The 20,595-nt window shown below is 39.2% G+C and overlaps 1 protein-coding gene across 2 annotated transcripts in view; it reads left to right on the top strand.

Annotated features, from left to right (window-relative positions):
• The first annotated feature begins 1,485 nt into the window (after positions 1-1,485).
• LIX1 (limb and CNS expressed 1) overlaps positions 1,486-20,595 on the top strand; it is a 31,340-nt gene continuing 12,230 nt past the window's right edge. For both annotated transcript variants that reach the window (XM_040540642.1, XM_040540641.1), the window contains exons 1-2: positions 1,486-2,028; positions 15,376-15,539. In XM_040540642.1, the coding sequence (XP_040396576.1) occupies positions 1,947-2,028; positions 15,376-15,539 (246 nt within the window). In that variant the 5' untranslated portion in view covers positions 1,486-1,946. The remainder of the gene's footprint in view (positions 2,029-15,375; positions 15,540-20,595) is intronic.

Below are 20,595 nucleotides of genomic sequence, written 5' to 3'. Positions count from 1 at the left end.
GATTGTTAACAAGGTATGTAGGGCTGTTTCCTGATGCAGATAGCTCTTTTTAGCACGGGCAGAAAAGCAGCCTAAATGAATTTAATTTTATTTCCGTTTTAAATGTTAAGGGAAAAAACTTCTTTTTATGTTTCTACACTCCTATCTGTTAAGAGGTTGTTTCGGTGACTGCTTAACAAGATTTTAGTTGCCGCTCTTTGCATAAGATGTGCACGCACTTTTTGGCTTCTAATTTAGAACTTTTCACAGTGAGTGAATTCTTTCTGGTGCATGACCTTAAGTCTGTCTTGGTAATGGGTTCCAAAAATATACAAAGCCTGTCCCATTTGATTGTGCTCCATGAGAATAGAAAGGATGGAATGATGGAAATCTATGCTGTTTATTTTCAAAATGTTCCTTTAAAGCATCCATTAGCTCTTTTAAAGGTATTCTAATGGATGGCTGTAAGTTATCATTTTCATTTACTCTGCCAGACGAGACTTTTCAGAGAGTAGAGTTAGCGAGGGAGTTACAGCTTAATATATCTTTATTAAGCCTTTTTTTTTATTTTTTTTAAAGCAGCAGAATTCCTGAAATATCTGAAGTCATCAAAGGTCACAACAAAGTTTACACATGGAATGAACTTTAGAGTTCTCTTCAGAGTAAACTTAGGAAAATGCAGAGATTAAGACAATAGCATTATTGACTATCTTAGCAAATTCACCTAGCAAGGAATGTGTGGGTTATAACAAAATGGGTTTTAAATATTTCAGTAAGTGTTAGTTCATTATTTGTTTGTTCATTATTTTGTAAACAAAACCTGAAGATAAAGAGCAGATACACATTGTACAATGCACACTCTATAGATGAAACAGTATGTATTGAAACTTGCAAGTGATGGAGGTACAAGGTTGCGTAGCAGTTTTCCACTGCTGCATCCTTAAAAATAATAATAATTTATTATTATTATTATTATTATTATTATTATTACTGTTTGGGAAAGACTGGCCAGTAATTAAAGAACACATCCTTGCTTTTGGATTTTTTCCAGATCAGAAAGACTTTACTGGAATTGAAATAAAAGTAATCTGAGCAAAACAACTAATTTGTACAGTTTATGCCTCTTACAGAAATGTGTATAACAGCAGTGTATCTGCATTCGTGCTTCAAGCTTTTGCCAGTGCATCTGTGTCTGTCTTGATTGGAGTGCCTGTTCAGACCTCTGCACATCCCACAGGTCCTTTTATACATAAATAGTTTAATTCACTGGCATTTTATTACATTTATTGTATAGGGAGTGGGAAACTGCTTTTCAGTAAAACAGATTCAAGTTGGGTTAACCTAATACATCACAAGTTTAATTTTGCTAATTGGATTAATTTTCCATTTGCCGTTAATATCGTTCTTCTCCTGTTACATAGTTAGAGGAAGAAAAAAATCATACTTTTTATTGACTTTGTTGTTTTTAAACAAGTCTGCATGCTACCTTCATGCTATCGAGTTTAGTACAGCTTTACATCTTAATGAAGTATTTCCTTATATTTGCAATATCTTCGTACACTTTGAGAGTCTTGGTGAGCAAAGGAGTTTCTTTATTCACTTGGTATGAACCAGAGCAGTCTTTGTCGCAGCACATCGTCAATAACCTGATGAAACACAACTTCTTTCTCGTCGTGATTAGCTTCTCTCCCTGGCCTGTAGGTGGGTGTGTTTAACAAGGAAGGAGTAGGAAAGAGCCTGTCAGTCTGCCTTTACAGCTAATTAGCTCAGCATACCGCAAAGATAAGCAGTCCGGGGAGGTGGACCCTCCGGGGGGTCGTGGAGGTTGAGGCAATGCCTGATTGGGAGACGTGGGGAGATTCCTCAGGAATTCAGCGCATCAATGAGCTGCAGAAAGTTGGTACAGGACTTGCCTGACTCAGGCATGAGGGCAGTGTGTGGCTGCTTTCTGGAAAAGCAGAGCAGAGATGGACAGAACCTGGGAGTCTCTGCAACTTGTAATTGCCCACGTTCTGCCTCATCGAGACCCTGCCCTGGTATTTAAAGACTGTAAGTACTAAAGATAACTGTTTTACTTCCCTGATAGTGAATTTATTTAATTCAAATGTCTGTTGTAGCCAAAATATTAAGAGAGAGAAGTAATTAATTTGTTTGTATTTGTGTGCAAACCGTGAACTATCATTATTTTATCCTGCCTATTGAAGGCAGTGTTGCTGCTTATTTTTTAAGTTTGCATTTTCAGAAAACTGATTCACAACCTTTTCTTAGGATATTTAATTACATTCTAGTAACATGGTAAAAACTTTACTGCTTGACAATTTTGGAAAACTTTATGCCAACTCCTTTTCTGTGGTTAGTTTGTCCTATAAATTGTCTTTCTTAACTGTAGAACTGCAAAATGTCAAATATTACAATCTTTGTGTTTATACAGATACAGTGCAAAATGCTGCTTCTCAAGCATAAGATGTTTTCCTGCAAGTATTTGAAATGTGATTTACCTCCTCCCCCCCCGCCCCGCCCCATACCAGACTTGACTATGGATGCACTTTTTAAACCTTGCCAAAACTCTTCACTTAATTATTCTCTTTCTCCCTCATTTTAAAAACTGTCCCTTGTGAAATGTTCTGAAGTACTTTTCAGTAGGTGGCACATAATAAACTGGCCTGATGCATCCCTTGAAACAGTTCGATGCAGCTCACATCATGGAAATATGAGTATTTAAATGTGAATTTATGATTTGAGTGGGGCTATGCATGGAATGAAGTGCTATTTAATTAGCAATTGCTTAGAAAATACATCCACAGATTTCATACAACAGGAAAAAAAAAAAAAAAACTCTTCAACAGATCGAATGAAACAATAGTTAAATTCCATTGTTCTCACAGTTTTCTTCACAGGTGAATGAGATCTCTTAATCTCGTGCCCCCAAATCCCATACTACATAAACATTTTGATTGTAAAATTAGTATTTTGCTGGGTGCCATTTCAGTCTGAATCACTTAGTCAATCATTTAACATGCAGACGATGCTGGAGCAATGTTAGATTTTTAGGAGGGAGTTTTATTTATTTATTTATTTAACATTCACTTCTAATTGTAATCTGCTGTGTGACCTAAGGTACACTGCAGAGACATTTATTTAATCTCCACTTCATTCATTTGTCAACAGCTCTGTTAGAGTTAATAAAATCAGTCTCATACAATCAACTGTTCCCTTTTAAACCTGCTATAGAAGGAATAAAGACTTCAAGACATGGCTAGTGATGGACCTAGGGGAAAAACCCACGTACATCTGCATTAAACAACTCCATTTGCAAGATTCTTATGCTCATAGCCACACTGAAAAGTCAGAGGCTGACCCAGTAGGTCCCTGGGACTAAGTTGGATTTACTCTTGTAGAAGGATGCTACTCTTGTGTGACTGTAGTGTAAGGATCTGTCCCAGAGTTTAAGAGTCTGACATCTGTTTCTCAGGCCACCCCGCAGGAGGTTTTTATGCTGCTGGGTAGGTTTGTATTACTGTTGGAGTCTTGGGACCTCATGGTGCAGTCTGTGAATGTACACACATCACAGGAACAAAGAATTTGATCGGGGTGCAGTGTGGGGGGTGGGTCGGAGTAGAGGGGCATTCCCTTTCATAAGTTTCCACTGGTAACCAGTTCCTGCAGATCTACTGACAAGGCTTCTATTGAAAGTGTATGTACAAGCTGCTTGGACAATGCGTTTGTGACCACCCACAGATCTAAGGGAAGGAGAGATGATTAAATAGAAACAAAAGTGCAAGTGGGTTGGAGTAACTTTTTTTTTCTCCTTTAGATTTTCTGAGGTATGAAAAGAATTTTGAAGGCATTCTAATATAAATTTAACCTACGTAGGCTTGAAGTTGCTGTGAGTATGTGCCACCAATTCTGACTGGTGACAGACATTCATAGTTCTTTGTCTAGAAGTCAGATGAGAATTCACATGCATTCTTTTTATCTTCAGCAAAAAGTCATCTTTAGATTTAGGTGGTGACCATCTCTGACTTTTAATCAGATTTAAAGCAAGCAAGCAAGTATTAGACTAGAAAGAAGATAATGGCTCATGTTGAAGATAATGGCTTCAGTTCTCTATTCTTGGCGAGGCCAGGAAGGGGACCAGTAAAACTGCTGTATTGGACTTTCGGAGGGCTGACTTTGAGCTGCTCAGGACGCTGGTTGGCCGAGTCCCTTGGGAGGTGGTTCTGAAGGGCAGAGGAGTCCAGGAAGGCTGGGCGCTCCTCAAGAAGGAAATCTTAACGGCACAGGAGCGGTCCGTCCCCACGTGCCCAAAGACGAGCCGGCGTGGAAGAAGACCGGCCTGGCTCAACAGAGAGTTGCGGCTTGTGCTTAGCAGAAAAAAGAGGGTTTATAATCTTTGGAAAAAAGGGCGGGCCGCTGAGGAGGACTACAAGGATGTAGCGAGGCTGTGCAGGGAGAAAATTAGAAAGGCCAAAGCTCATCTGGAGTTCAACCTGGCTACTGCCGTTAAAGACAACAAAATATCCTTTTACAAATATATCAACGCGAAACGAAGGACTAAGGAGAATCTCCATCCTTTACTGGATGCGAGGGGAAACCTAGTTACTAAGGATGAGGAAAAGGCTGAGGTGCTTAATGCCTTCTTTGCCTCAGTCTTTAGCGGCAATACCAGTTGTTCTCTGGATACCCAGTGCCCTGAGCTGGTGGAAGGGGATGGGGAGCAGGATGTGGCCTTCGCTATTCACGAGGAAATGGTTGGCGACCCGCTAAGGAGCTTGGATGTGCGCAAGTCGATGGGGCCGGATGGGATCCACCCGAGGGTACTGAAAGAACTGGCGGAGGAACTGGCCGAGCCGCTTTCCATCATTTATCGGCAGTCCTGGCTATCGGGGGAGGTCCCAGTTGACTGGCGGCTAGCCAATGTGACGCCCTTCTATAAGAAGGGCCGGAGGGCAGACCCAGGGAACTATAGGCCTGTCAGTTTGACCTCAGTGCCAGGGAAGCTCATGGAGCAGATTATCTTGAGTGTTATCACGTGGCACTTGCAGGGCAACCAGGCGATCAGGCCCAGTCAGCATGGGTTTATGAAAGGCAGGTCCTGCTTGACGAACCTGATCTCCTTCTATGACAAAGTGACGCGCTTGGTGGATGAGGGAAGGGCTGTGGATGTGGTTTACCTTGACCTCAGTAAGGCTTTTGACACCGTTCCCCACAACATTCTCCTCAAGAAACTGGCTGCTCGTGGCTTGGACTGGCGTACGCTTCGCTGGGTTAGAAACTGGCTGGATAGCCGGGCCCAGAGAGTTGTGGTGAATGGAGTCAAATCTGGTTGGAGGCTGGTCACTAGTGGTGTCCCCCAGGGCTCGGTACTGGGGCCGGTCCTCTTTAATATCTTTATCGATGATCTGGATGAGGGCGTCCAGTGCACCCTCAGTAAGTTTGCAGATGACACCAAGTTAGGTGCGTATGTCGATCTGCTCGAGGGCAGAAAGGCTCTGCAGGAGGATCTGGATAGGCTGGAGCGATGGGCCGAGGTCAACTGTATGAAGTTCAATAAGGCCAAGTGCCGGGTCCTGCACCTGGGGCGCAACAACCCCAAGCACAGCTACAGGCTGGGAGATGAGTGGCTGGAAAGCTGCCTGGCCGAGAAGGACCTGGGAGTATTGGTTGATAGTCGGCTGAATATGAGCCAGCAGTGTGCTCAGGTGGCCAAGAAGGCCAACAGCATCCTGGCCTGTATAAGAAGCAGTGTGGCCAGCAGGTCTAGGGAAGTGATTGTGCCCCTGTACTCGGCTCTGGTGAGGCCGCACCTCGAGTACTGTGTTCAGTTTTGGGCCCCTCGCTACAGGAAGGACACGGACGTGCTCGAGCGAGTCCAGAGAAGGGAGACCAAGCTGGTGAGGGGTCTGGAGAACAAGTCTTACGAGGAGCGGCTGAGGGAGCTGGGCTTGTTCAGCCTGGAGAAGAGGAGGCTCAGGGGCGACCTTATCGCTCTCTACAGTTACCTTAAAGGAGGCTGTAGAGAGGTGGGGGTTGGTCTGTTCTCCCACGTACCTGGTGACAGGACGAGGGGGAATGGGCGAAAGTTGCGACAGGGGAGTTTTAGGTTGGATGTTAGGAAGTACTTCTTTACCGAAAGGGTTATTGGAACGGGCTGCCCAGGGAGGTGGTGGAGTCACCATCCCTGGAGGTCTTCAAAAGACGTTTAGATGTAGAGCTTAGCGATATGGTTTAGTGGAGTACTTAGTGTTAGTTCGGAGGTTGGACTCAATGATCTTGAGGTCTCTTCCAACCTAGAAATCTGTGTCTGTGTCTGTGTTTCCCCATGGGACCACGTCCACATCTCTTACAAACACATTACTTTTAGACCTTATTGGAAAGAACAAAATAAGAATGAAAGCCATTCAGGATCTACTTTGCTGCAGCAGCATCTACCTTTTTCACAATGTGGTCTGACTCAGTATGTCAATAGGACTGAATTTTGCTAGGGCAAGATGTCAGAGCAAGTCTGTTTGTCACTGCTCAGCACCACATACACTTTTTGTTCCCATTCCAATCAAGGGGTCTTTGCTTGCTCTGGCCCAGTGCTTTGTTCTGTTGGGAATGCCTCCACAGAGAGTTTTCTTCAGCAGCAGCAGCAGGGAGAGACAGGAGGTTAAAAAGTCCCTGTCCTCCTGGGTGCGGCTTGCAGGAGCAAATACAGTGAGTGGTGCTGTGCCTGCTGCAGCAGTGCTCCTTCTGGGCTAGCATCTCCCCAGCAGAGGCAGAGATGATGGGATTTGGGAAAGATTTGGGAAAGACCATGGCTGGGTGCCCTGGCAACAAGACAACAGGGATAGTTTGTTTCTCCCAAGTCCTCCATGCCATTAGAATGCTTCATCCTTATAGTGGTAGGCAATCTTTGGGAGGAAAAAAAAAAAAAAAAAAGAGAGAGAAATTGAAAAAATGTGATCATCTTTCCTAGGTTGTCCTGTCAATCTATAAAACAGAGAGGCGAGTAGGCAGTTGCCTTGCCTATTAAAATTTTGTTCTTACTGTCTGCACTGAGCCCGAGTGTTTGAACTGGTCATGTTCACACTGAAACTTCCAACTGGCACTAGATTTAAAAAAAAAAAAAAATTACCTCAATTTAACAAATTATTAATCTCTCTTTGAAGAGCTGTAATCTGTGATTTTTGACAAGATCTTGTGGTTTACCAGCAGAAGGGACCTTCTGTAAAAGGATGTGAGTTAACCACATTGCTGGTTTTGGAAAAATCTCAATTTGCACGTGTTGAGTGGAGACAATCCTCAGGTGTGAAATTCCTTTCCCTGATAACTGCCTGTCTGCAGGGAGGAACCGTGCCCTTGCAGTGTCTCTGGGCTGCTGTGAAGGAGCACGGTGGCTGCAGGGGCGCTCATGTCCCCGCACAACCACGCAGTGGGCAGGGCCGCGGTGCCCATGGCAGAGAGCAGGGGTCTGACCAAGGCCCTGGGGTGCAGGCCTGTCACCAGCCCACCCATGGGGGACAGGGAGCAACAGGCTGCAGAGGGACTGGCAGCTCCAGCAAGAATGAGACAGGCAAAGACATGAAGGAGGAGGAGGCCAGAAGAAGGAACCCAACGCTCAACTCGTGCTACTGCAAGAGTTGTGTTTGCTTTTTTGTGTGTGTGTTTCCCTGAACCGTGCTCTTTATGTAGCTTCCATCCCAGGTAACACAGAAATCCTAAAGATAATGCCTTCTACCATGCAGTCCCTAATTAACCCCAGCACTGGTCTAACTCATATGCTGACCTTATTACGGCTTTTTTTTCACATCAAAAAATATTCTGGTATCAGGTAGAAGTTACGATACAACTTGGAAAAAAGCTAAGTACTTCCAGAAAGTCTTTTTAACCCCTGACTTGAATTCATGGTTCCTAGCTGGATTGCTACTTGGTTGGTTTGTGAACATTTAGCAAAGTGATTTTGCATCAGCTGAACAGCGCTGTGTCTCCATTTCTTTTTACTGGCAGCAACAAATTGTTTCCTTTGCACATTTTACCAGCAAAGGTTTCAGGTCAGCGATAGATGGACAGGTTAGACTGTAGATGTTTTAATAAGAAAGGATGTTAACTTATGGGGATCTGTCCATAATTTTTAGTAGAATCAGCCCAGCTCACTTATCTTCATTTAACTTTGAAATAGATTTGTCAGTGGGTACCATGTTAGCTCTCTGATGCAAGCTTTTAAATTGAAGTGCAGCATAGCCAGAGTAAGTCAGTTGCCATGGAGAAATATTACAAGATTAAAAGTTTTATCCAACAGTCTTTTCCTTTCTAGATTACTGTTATTATTATTATACTATTCCTGTGCAAGTCAGATATACTTCTGATTATCACAAGAGATTGACCAATTTGTAATTATTTATTGCTATTTTCAGATATTGAAATTATACCAAAGTTCTTATCATTTTTCCTATGTAATGCTAAATAAGAATGTCGACCAAGCTAAGCTGCTCAGCAATGATTAACAGTTGTCTTCAGACTGTCAACTTGAAAACACCTGATTTTAGTATGCCTACTTATTCTGTTCCAAGTGATAACCTACTTACTCAATTCATAACACTGCAGGGATTGACTTTTTGCCTCAGTCCAACAGTGGTGTCAGTGAAACCCTCCCAGTCTCTACCCTTCCTTTCCCTAGCTGCATCTAAATCTGCTGTGACTATGAACATACCAATGGTTCACAAAACCTACACCATTGTCTGAGCTGCTTACTTCCAACGCCTTCTTCTTTCTTCCTTTACTTGGTAACACGTTCAGAATGGCTCAGGAGGCCATCCAGTTCATTTATTTAATTTTATTTTGTTCTTTTTCCAAATCCTTGAAGTCTAGGAACCGCCAGTCAGTGCTGGATTTAAGGTATTCAGTACCAATTAAAGACGTTGCTTCTCACAAATGGAGTCTCACCCCACAATCAGATCTTCTTTACCTGAAATAACATCTTGCTACTATTTGTGCCTTTTAAGGGCTTTAGACAAGATCATCTAGCAGTCCACTGCTAGATCAGCTCACTCATCTAGCACCCAAGTCCATTATGGAGAAGGAAGAAGGCCCCCAAAGTCCTCTCAGCATATTGTTGGTGTCCCAGTACGTGGTATTTGTTAATGTTTTTATATATATTTAACAATATGTCTAATTTCATTCTGGTTTAGTAGGGATTTGGGGCTTTTTATTTTTGTACATATACATGGAGAACAGAAATTATAGCATAGGGACCAGAATATCCTAATGAAATCACTGCTAACATGCTAATATATAACATAATATATAAGATAAATGCATAGTAAGATCATGGGAAAATTAACTGATATTGCCTACTCACATTTGTACCTCTTTTTCCTAAAGCTATTATTTATATGTTTAAAAATATGCAAAATGAATCAAAAGAGAAGCAATAAAACCTTCCCTCAAAACAGCTGGATCCCACTCCAATTGCTGCCCTTTTTTTCTAGAGATTTAAACAGTATCTCTTTGCTAGCCTGAGCCCAATTTAACAGCTTCCCTAAGATGTATGCATTAAGTTACAAGCCATAATAGGCTACAGCTGGGGAAGAGTGCACTTGTAACTTATGAACTTTGTTTAAACGATATAGTTTTACTGATTATGTGCCATGGCTTGATTTAAGACATGTAAGGCAACTTTACTAGCCTCTCACTGAAGAATCTTCTTTAATAGATTTCATATTACATATTTCTTTCTTTCAAAAAGCTTGTATTTTTCCTCTGCATTCACGTATTAAATTAAATCCACAAAGGCAGTTAAAAGGACTTTTAGAAACAGCTGTTTTAAGTTTTAAAATGACAAAGTAGGTGGTTATCTCGTGTGTGTTCTTTATACTCCACTCTCTCAGCAGTGAGACGTTGTCAAGTATATGACTCCATTCCACTTCAGTGGCAGAGTCACTTGGCTCCCACTCCCATTAGCCCTTCCAGTCTTGGACAAAATTCCCCCCTCCCAGTTGGCCAGCCTCCTGTTTAAGGCATTATTTGTTTGCCTTGGTTGAGGTGAATGGCTAGCCAGTATTTTTAGCAGAAATTCACAGAAACCTGGAGCTAATTTTTTTTTCTGGCATCAGTGTAGTGCAAACTTACTGACATAATCCAAGTTGGAGAGTTCTGTTTCCCACTTAGAATGATATTTAATTTGACCCACAGACTTCCTTGAGCAGAGGCAAGACTACTAATCGTCTGGAAAACAATGCTGTGTTATAATATGTGTTATCATTTCATCCTCTTCCAAACACGGTTCACATCAAACTGTATTTCTGAACTCTGTAAAGAGCTCAGGGTTCATTTAGGGTAAATGCAACAGAATAACCCACATATTTGTTCCACAGAACTTGCAGCCTGTCCCACATTCAAAAAAGTTAATAAAAAAAAAAAAAAAGTAAAAAAAAGTCCTTGGAGTCTAGGAAAAACTTCAAGCAGTCTACCAGGATTTGCAGTCTAGGACAGCTTCACCTGGTACAATGCTCAGCCCCTGGGCAAGAGGCTTTTCCAGCTGAGTAAAAAGCAGAGTAGAGAAGAAAAATCACCTTCTCACCTCTTAACTGGGCATTACAGCCAGGATCAAATAGACTATTGTGGAACCCTTAATATTCACAGATGGGAGAGTACTAAAGGAGGGTATATGGAATTCTTGCTCTTGAACTTGGTGATGCATGTACTACTATGAAACTCTAATTGAGAAAGATCTGGGGTATACAGTGGATAAAATATTGTCTGAATGGGGTCTTGGCATTGCCTACAATAAAATCAATACTGTTAACTAATTCAGCAACTGACAGTGTAAAAAATAAGTTGTTTGAAAGCATGGATGATTTAATCCTGAAGAAAATTGTTTGTCAGTGCATACAAATACTATAAGCATTATCTTAAAAACTCAACCACTTCATAGGTATCTTTCAAAATACAAAAGTCAATTACAAGAATGAGAGAATGGCCTTTCAAAATGAGATGTAAATTGCAGTATTCTGCTGCGTTAAACCTCTCAGATAAAAGCAAATCTTGCTGTTTCATTTATGTACTTCTGAAAATTCTCATTGTTTTCCATACTGCATTTTTAGACTTAAAGCCAGTTGGATGCAAAATACTGATATACAGCATAGAGATTGAACAACATTCTGCCTGGAATGTTTAGAAATGAAGGCAAACAATGCATGTTATTACAGGAAAAATGAATATTGAGAGATCTTAATATAACATTAGTAATCATGGTACTATCTTAGAATAGTAACTTAGTATATTTGAATGTGCATCTGAACATATGTATACATTTTTCACATCTTCCTAAACTACTACAAATCTATGTGACATATAATGAAAAAAAAAAAACACAAATTAGTGGTTGTCAGGCATAAATAAAATCAATTTTTTTTAAGTAGAAAACTATATACTCACACACGCACAGAATTTTTACTAGTTTACCTGAAATTGTTTTAATTATATATTTGAAATTGATATGCTGTTTTAATTTCATGATGATAAACATGCTGATTCAAGCTAAACAGTTGAATAAAATAAAATTAATTAAATCAAAACATAAAGAATTCTTGGAAAAAAAAGTTTGAGGCTTTGATATCATGTCTGCATTTTGTAGTTTAACCTAATGCATCTTCATGTTCATCATTGTTTTGAGGTGCTAGCTTTGGCTAGGGTTGAAAAAATCACAGCAAAAACTGCAGTGATAATTTGATGCTGCTACTACATATATATCAGCAAGTATTTCCTGCTACCATCCTCACAGCTAAGCCAGGTGTTATGTTTATCCAATTCAGTACAAACCCAGGCACCTTTAATTACTTAATTACAGAGATATCCAACTGCAATGTTGGATAGACACATAGTTTTCATTTGACAGAAATTCTAACCAGAATAAAAATGATGCTGCTCAGCTACTGTTTCGGTGTTAGTCGTATTAATTTAATCTGTAGCAGCTACTCACTTCTTAGTAGTCCTCTGGTAAAATATTGCTTTATCTGTAAAATTTGAGACAGCTCAAAGCATGTTTGAGGATTTCAGCTAGGGGAGGGAAATGTATTTCTGCTGGTGTACTGCAGTGAAAGGATAGCACTAAAAAAGTCTTTCGAGTATTAGTTTTCAGAGTGGAAACTTTCAGCCAAGTGAGAGGTGCAGGCTGTCCAAATGCTGAATTACCATCAAAAGGACTCATGAACAAAAATGGAAATTAAAACAGAAATTTTACACTCTGAACTCTTAATTTCTGTAAAACTAACAACAAAAGAGAAGCAAGGATCAGACACACAGCAATTTAGAAGGTCTCCTATTGCTACCATTGGTACTAAACAGTTTAAATACCTGTTTCTTTTATAGACCACTATACCAGTATAATTTCCTCTCGGTAAGCAAAAGCATGCATGATATTTATGGGTAGTTCCCCCCTGCATCAATGAGGGGCACAGGATGTTAAAATCTAGGGACTTGGACTGGACAAAAATTGATCAATAATGCTTGGGATTTCCCTGTGCAACTTTGCCAATTGCAGTGTACATCTTCTTAAAAGACTCAGCAGTTTATTACCTACAGAATAATCAATCTCATCATGATGTGGGAGAAATCAAGCTTTATTAAAATTTATTTATTTATCATTTTACCAAAAGTTGTAGTATACAGGTTGAATGATGAGACCAGAAGGAGTACTGTGGGTTACCTAGACCACCAAATTTGTTATTCCTGTGGACTTTGCATTATTGTTTTTAAAGTCTGCACTCTTGGACAACAGTTGTTTCAAAAACCAAAGCACTTTATGGAAACATCCTAAACCAGTGGTATTCTTAAAGCTGATACTTTCTGTTGCTGTCTACTTCAATACCAGTAAAGGACTGAATGTCACCAATACTGTTCCCCTACTGAAGCAACAGTGTCTACTGAATAGTCATGTTTAAACTTGGAAATTTTACATTCATTAATTTTATGTGCAAATATCAGTTTTCACTTAATGGGTTTAAAATTAGGTTGTTACCCAATATGTGTGTGCATGCTCTGTGGAGCAGAAGGTCTCATAAAAAAAAACACTCAGATGTTTACATCAGTGAGGTACTCAGCCAGAGACCAGTTTCTGAAGGTGGATTACCATTTGGAGTCTGTACTGGTAGCAGTTTCCCTGGCTAGTAGACCAGTTTTTCTCCCACATTCATCATCATTTAGAAAATAAGAAGTCAGTTTCTGTGGTTAAGACTTCCTCTATATTTCAGTTTTTCTCACAGCTGCACTGTGACAGTGGTTATCCCAACGTGTTTCCTGTTACAAATACTTTTATTCAGGTAGCTTTCTTCTTTATGGTGAAACAATATTCCAATGCCATGAGAGTTCTGCAGCTTTAACCACTCAAAATGCCAGAACTGGTAGGGGCCAACACTGCTGCTGCATCTGTGACACCATCCAGTGGCAGAGAGCAGTGTGCTCCAACCACCCTGCCTTGCCTCCCCAGAGCTCAGACCACGCTGCCTGCACTTCCTCATGGCTTGAGCACAGCAAGAAGGGAACTGGTGATGACCACACTCTGTTCGTCTGCCCTTGTCATGGCTAAATGCCAAGAAAAGCTGTTGTGCCAAGAAAAGCTGTTGTGCAGCTGCCAGAAGTAAGGAAACGGGCAATGACAATATTGGAGCTCACATTGCTCACCCTGCAGCAAACAGCAATGCCCTGTCCATAGATTGCATGTGAGCTACCACCTGGGTGACACTGTCTCAAAATTGATCACTTTTCCATTATTCCACTACTAACGAGCTCAGATGAGATGAAGAAAGGGGAAAATTATCTCTGCCAGTGATTCCTGTATGAACTAATACTTGATAGCATCATGATACTGAACCAGTATCAGTACTCTGAAGTAGTAACATACTGTTGCCTAGGGCTTCCATACTCCACTGGAAGGTCCAAAGTAAGAAATAGAGTTCTTACCTTCTGAATTTAAATTTTCAAGTGAGAAATGATGAATGTCATACACAGCTGTTTGGTTTTTTGTTTTGTTTTGTTTTTTCTTTTTTTTTTTTTTTTTTTTTTGCATAGTGTTGTGGTTTAACTTATCAGACAGCTAAGCACCATGCAGCCATTTGCTCACCCTCCCCCCTCCCTCTGTGGGATGGGGGAGAGAATCAGAAAAAAAAAAAAAAAGAAAAAAAAAAAAAAGCCTGTAGGTTGAGATAAAGACAGTTTATTTGGACAGAGAAAAAAAAAAAAAAAAAGGAAAATAATAATGATGATGACAACAGCACTAATACCACTAATGTATACAAAACAAGTGATGCACAATGGAATTGCTCACCACCTGCTGACCAATGCCCAGCCTATCCCCAAGCAGCCAGTCCCCCCACCCCGTCCAGCATCCCCATATTAATTGCTCAGCAAGACACCACGTGGCATGGGACATCCCTTTGGCCAGTTTGGGTCGGCTGTCCTGGTCCTGTCCCCTCCCAGTTCCTACTGTACCCCCAGCCTGCTCACTGGCAGGACAGTGTGAGAAGCTGAAAAGTCCTTGGCTTAGGGTAAGCACTGCTCTGCAGCAATTAAAACATCAGTGTAGTATCAACATTATTCTCATCCTAAATCCCAAACACAGCACCATACCAGCTACTAGGAGGAAAAATAACTCTATCCTAGTGAAACCAGGACAATAGACTGGTTTCTATGGCAAGATCTAAAGGAAAGACTGGTAGCTTTGACACAGGTAAAATGAAAATGTGTATGGTGCTCTTCCTTCTGTAGTCATTTCCTAGAAAAGTAACTTATCTCTAAGCTACAAATGGCTTTGTAAAAGGAGTCTAGATAAACTACACCTAAATTCTTTTTGAGTCCAAACCAAAAAGTGTTGAGAAAACTCCACCACAGAGTGTAAAACTTTGGAGCACTGGCTCAATAGTCATGTCAACTGGATTTCTGGTTTTCACATTTCTATTTTCACAATAGCCTGCAACTATTATCATCATAATATACAACACCTTTTCCCAGCTACTTCATAAAGTTTTGCATTAAAAGTCAGCTGCTTTCCTTGCATGACCATGTGGGTTTTTTTTGAGAACGGATAAAGAGAAATTTGAGTATAACATTTTCTCTTGTTTGAAAGTGAGCAGCTCAATGGCTGCTGTGATATCAAAGTTCCAACATATTGACTTAATAGTACAATGTTGCTGACCTGCAATTTATGTTCTACAGTAGCCTGTAATCCCAGAAAGTCCAAAACTGCAACAAAATCATATTTTCACACCAGCAGAGACAATCACAGACATTTTATTATTGATAATGATTTATAAATGTATCAAGCTCATATGTCTGCATTTCTTGTGTAACACAGAAAACACTAAGATCAAGGACTTGTAGTGCATCCTACATTCAGCATTTTTATGTCTTTGACAGTGAATGTCGTAGCAATATTGCAGGAGTTCTGGGAAAGCAAACAGAAGCAGAAGGCCATATTCCCAAGTGAAGGCATCATTGTGTATGAATCACTGAGCTCCCTGGGCCCACCATTTGTGAGCTATGTTACCTTGCCAGGAGGAAGTTGCTTTGGTAACTTTCAGGTAAGTGTCAGCTTCCAATCTTTGCCGGGGGAATTTTATCTATTTATTTACATATTTATTTATGAAAATTGTTTTGCTATAAAAGACACAGGGCAACTACTTCTGTAACAATGAATTCTACACTTGACTTCTCCAACCTCACTCTGTCCCAGCCCTCACCGATTTGACAGACAAGGTACCAGAAGGAAAACAACACACAGTTCTAGGAATTAATTGAGTATGGAATGATTTTACCAGTCTTGTCTCTGGTTTCCAGTCATATCTACAGCAAATGGAAACATTATGAGTAACTCAAGCATTTCTGTCAGTTGAATCCAAGACCAAAGTGTGTGTAGTTTCTTTCCTTCAGAAAATAGTAAAATCTTTTATGGTGGAGAAATAGCTTTGTGTGTGTTTTTTTTTTTTTTGTTTCGTTTTTTTTGTTTGTTTGTTTTTCAATTAAATGGGAAGATATTTCTCACCATAATGTAATATGCAGCATCCAATCCATGCTAAAGCTGTGCTAAAATATACAGAACAGGGATAAAAACTAACCAGATACAGATCAAATTTCACTTTCAGTGAAATAACAATTGAAGCTAAATTTGACGCCTTCAGTCTCCAGGAGGAGGAAGGTTGTTTTGTAAAGCACTCCACCCTCTATCTTTCTTTCAGTAGATAACAATAGCTTAAACTTTCGCTCCATCAGTATCGACACTATGAAACACCTACTTACTATGCAGGAATTAGGCCTGCGCAGAAGGTCTCAGAATAGCAGTTGAAGAATAATCTTCAACAACCAAATATTTGACACAGAATTAGAATTCTTCCCAGAACATCAGTTACAATTTTAGTAAACTACTTCAAAGCTCCCCTTTTTCACCAGGAAAATAATAGCCTCTTCATGGACTCTTCCGAACATTCCAGGCCTATTTTTCCTAATGATTCAGCCCTCACTATGAAACTGTTGGAAGCACAGTTCACAGAGTTGCTCCTAGAACTTCCTGAATACCAAACATTTCAGGAACATGTGATGACGCCAAAGCAAGATAATTGTCATTATAGTCTTTAAACTGTGATGTAAGAAAGGAAAACAGCATTTTTTTTACAATTTTTCTCTTTGCTAAAATCTTATGCTGCCTTGTGTGTCATTGACTTTATACATATTTTGCCAACATTTTATCAAGACCTGCTCCCTCCTTTTTTCTTTTTCTTTGTTTCTTTTTTCTTAAAAAAAAAAAAAAATATTCCCTGTGCATTACAAAATGCTGAATCAGGTATTTCTCTTATATAGCTGCACTGTTACATTCAGCCAGGAATACAGTTCAGAAGCATCTGACTGACACAGAAGCCGAGGCAAGCCAGCTTGACAGTGCAGTTCCCATGCTAAGCTGTTGCAGACAGACATCAAGAGATTGGTCTTATTAACGCTTTCAGGAAAAAAAAAAATATATATATATATTAGGAGCGTACAGAGGGTCTCATTGAAAATGTTTCAACAAAGACATGTACTGAATAGGTTTAGAACAATTTAGTAATAAATTTCCAATATCTTAATTTAGAGATATAAAGGATTTCAGTGTCCAGATCACTTAAAAAATACTGTAATTATATTTACGACACCACTAAATAATGGTAAGAAACACAACACAGGACAAAATACAAATGTCCCTGCTTAAGTCTTGTTTTAAATAATCCTTATAAAAATAATGTTCTGAATCCTTAACCCGAATGCTTATCTTGCCTAAAGACAAGCAGATATGTATTACATTATATACTTCATGGTACTTCACAGTCAAAATTGTTCATTTGCTTAGATATTTTAAAGATTTACTCTCCCGTTTTTGTTCTGGGTACTTAATATCAGGAATCATATACCATGACTAACTCTGAAAACTGCAATAATTTTCACTTATGACAAAGGGACCAACATAAGGCCCATCTAATCGGCCTCTGGCACCCCTCTTGCTGAACTCAGGCATCAAACTGCTCATGGTTTTAGCATATGTTTTTGTTTTTAATACCAAAGGGAAATATGCCGAATATTTTGACTTTATAAATGCAGTGAAAAGGGTTTGAAAGTCAAGCCTAGCTTTCATCTTTGCAAATGAGATCATCTACAGCAATGAATTCTTTTGAACAATGGGTTTGTAGCTCACCAAGGATAGAAGCAGTAAACATTCCCTGAACTGATGATTCAAATATCAAATTATTGTTTTCTTATGTACTTGCTGGCATTTCTCTGCTACTATTAATCAAAATAAGCTTTATAACGAAAGATTATATCTTTTATTAGACTAGGAAATATAGCTGAGAGCAAAAAATAAAAAATACAAGATTTTGAGTGCATTAGCACTTTTTGAATCTGGAGGACTTGAATACACACAGGTGTATGCAACTAAAATCTCATCCTTTTTTTTTTCCACGTTAATGGAAGTTTAATTGATTAAATAGAAGGTCATTACCTAGTGAATATTCCCTCAATTACATCCATAGATTTTGCTCACGACAATATTAATGCTATCAAAAGTACTACTAGTTTAAAGTAGTACTACAAGTTTAAAGTAGTACTACAAACACTACCTTCACTAAAAGTAAAAAGTACACAAGCTTCAAAACGTATGTAATGGTCATTGGTGACATTCATGGCGGTACTTTCAACTCTTCATCAACAACTTGTGAAGACTGGTCATAGCTAAATACAGTGTAGGAGATGTAGAATAAACATCCCAGACAGATATCTGGGACAACACACCATTCTTTAAGTTGAAGATTGTTTCGAGCTTCCCACAGAGTAAAAGTCTCTGTGACACTGTCACATTTTTCAGCTTCACAACCAGGAGGCTAAGAAAGTCACCTTTTATTTATCTATCTTTTAAAGAAAATCCAAGGCTGTATTATCTTCTCAAATACTAACTCTTCAACAAGATACATTATGCATGCCTCTGCATTATTTTAAATTTTCTTGTCCACTTTTGCCACAACATAAATAGTTTGCAAAGAAACTAGAATACGAGTCTGGAACATGGCTTCCTATGCCTTCATCAGTACAAAAAAAAAAAAAAACAACAAAACAAAACAAAAAAAAATTGCTTTTCCTAAGATCCCCATACTCTTAAAATAAGACCTATTCATTTACTAAGAACCCATAACACCCAAGGAGTGTCTTTTGTCTTTCCTGGGTCCCCCTGACTTGGTCCACAGCTTCAGTTCTGTAATGGACTAACCCACCACCAAAGTAAGGTAGTCTTATTCCACAAATGACCACACACAAGAGATGATCCTTTCTCTACTTTTCAGTGAAGAAAGGACTACAGGACAAGAGCTCCATTAGCTTTTCTATTAATGTAAAAATTCTCTAAATTATCATCAGCAAAGTGTTGGACACTTCTAAAAGAGATGAGAGTCAAAAAGAATGGAGACACTTATGAATTTAAAAATGAAAGAACTGCTAACTTCAGAAATTTAGAATAATGTTGTGGTAGAAAATCAGTGAAAGTTTAAGCTTTATGCATCTATTATTGTCTTTGGTTTGAAAATACCACATGTATTGCAAAATAGGGAAAACGTTATTCTTCTGCAAGCTCATTAAAATACTGATAGTACACCCAGAAAGTGCTGCACAGCTAGTGAAAATGGCTGGTAACTAGTATTTGAGCTAGAACACTTTGCAAGTGCTGGTATGAAGACAGACATGAACTCTATATATAGCCAATATAAGAGCTATATAATAGCCAACGAATTTAGAAACTTTTTAAGTCTCAATAAACTGGAATTATAAAATTAAATAACTCAAAGGAGTTATAAGTAAACAAAGTCTTTATTGTATGAATAGTACATGGTTCGTGATCTGGCCTGAATATTATTATATAATCTTAATTTAAATAAATTATGACTTCATATTTAATTCAAACATTCCTAACACCTTCCTTGTAAAGCCTGAGCAGGTCTTAGCTTTAACAAGGGGTCTGTTTAAAATACTGTCTACTGTCTAGTAAAGTTACTTTAATGCTGGTCATTTCCATCTGGAGACATACAAAAAAAGGAACACCTTTTTTTTTTTTCCCTGAATTGATGTACTCTATGATTTTTTTGCACTTTAACAATCTGAAGGACATTAGTTATATGTTACTAGCACTCCCAAGTGATATATAGCCGAATTAACAGTTTAAAAGACCACCACCACAACAACAACCAACCATAAAACAGAAGAACCATATCTTTCTACAAAGGACAGAATATTTACTTCTATATCCAGCCTTCATCCACACATGGTCTGGCTGACCCTTTACCATGAAGCAGGGTGAAAGATGGGAACATCTCTAGGTAGAAAAAGAGAGTGCAATGGTGATAAAGGACATTAAAAAAAAAGAAGGGCAATGAAGAAGCCAAGTAAATACATAAAGCTCCAGTGCTCTACTTCCCTCCCCAGCTCCAGGTTATAAGTTTTTTTCTGAAATTTACCTTCATAAAGGTATGACTAAAAAAATAAATAAATAAAATAAAATAAAATAAAATAAAATAAAATAAAATAAAAACACCTTTTCGTGCAGCCTGTGTGATGTCACTAGTTAAGGTCTCAGTTCAATTCTTGTTAAGGGATTTAACAAGGGCCAAAAATCAGCCATTTAAAATCAACAAGTACTGTCTCCCTGATCTTAAAGGTTTGAATAATTCAGTAGATGTTTCAATATTTTTTTCACGTGTGTATAAATAAGACAGCAAATATGGGGCATGAGGAAACAGCATAAATAGCATAGTGTTTGTTACCAGTATTGCCTGCAGTCAGCAAGGACCAATTAGGCTCACCCACTGTGCAGCAATATAAATTTGATGTTTGTTAAAACTTGCTGTTCAAAAGAATTACATGAGGCACAAGCCAAGGTAAGGCTAGTGTCTAAACTCTGAAACCACAGCACTACAAATGGACAAGGAAAATGTTAGTTTTCCTAAAGTGGCTGGCTCATATTGGTGATTAGGTAAAGAGGCCATGAAATCTTCCCTCACTGCTGCCGTAACAGTGGCAGCAAACACTTGTGTGGGCTTTCAGCTGCCTCAACTACCAAGCTGTCCAAGA

The sequence above is a fragment of the Cygnus olor genome, chromosome Z (assembly GCF_009769625.2).
Source record: "Cygnus olor isolate bCygOlo1 chromosome Z, bCygOlo1.pri.v2, whole genome shotgun sequence".
NCBI classification, from domain to species: Eukaryota; Metazoa; Chordata; class Aves; order Anseriformes; family Anatidae; genus Cygnus; species Cygnus olor.
Note: the sequence above shows the minus strand (reverse complement) of the source record. Positions and strands in the feature narration are given on the sequence as shown.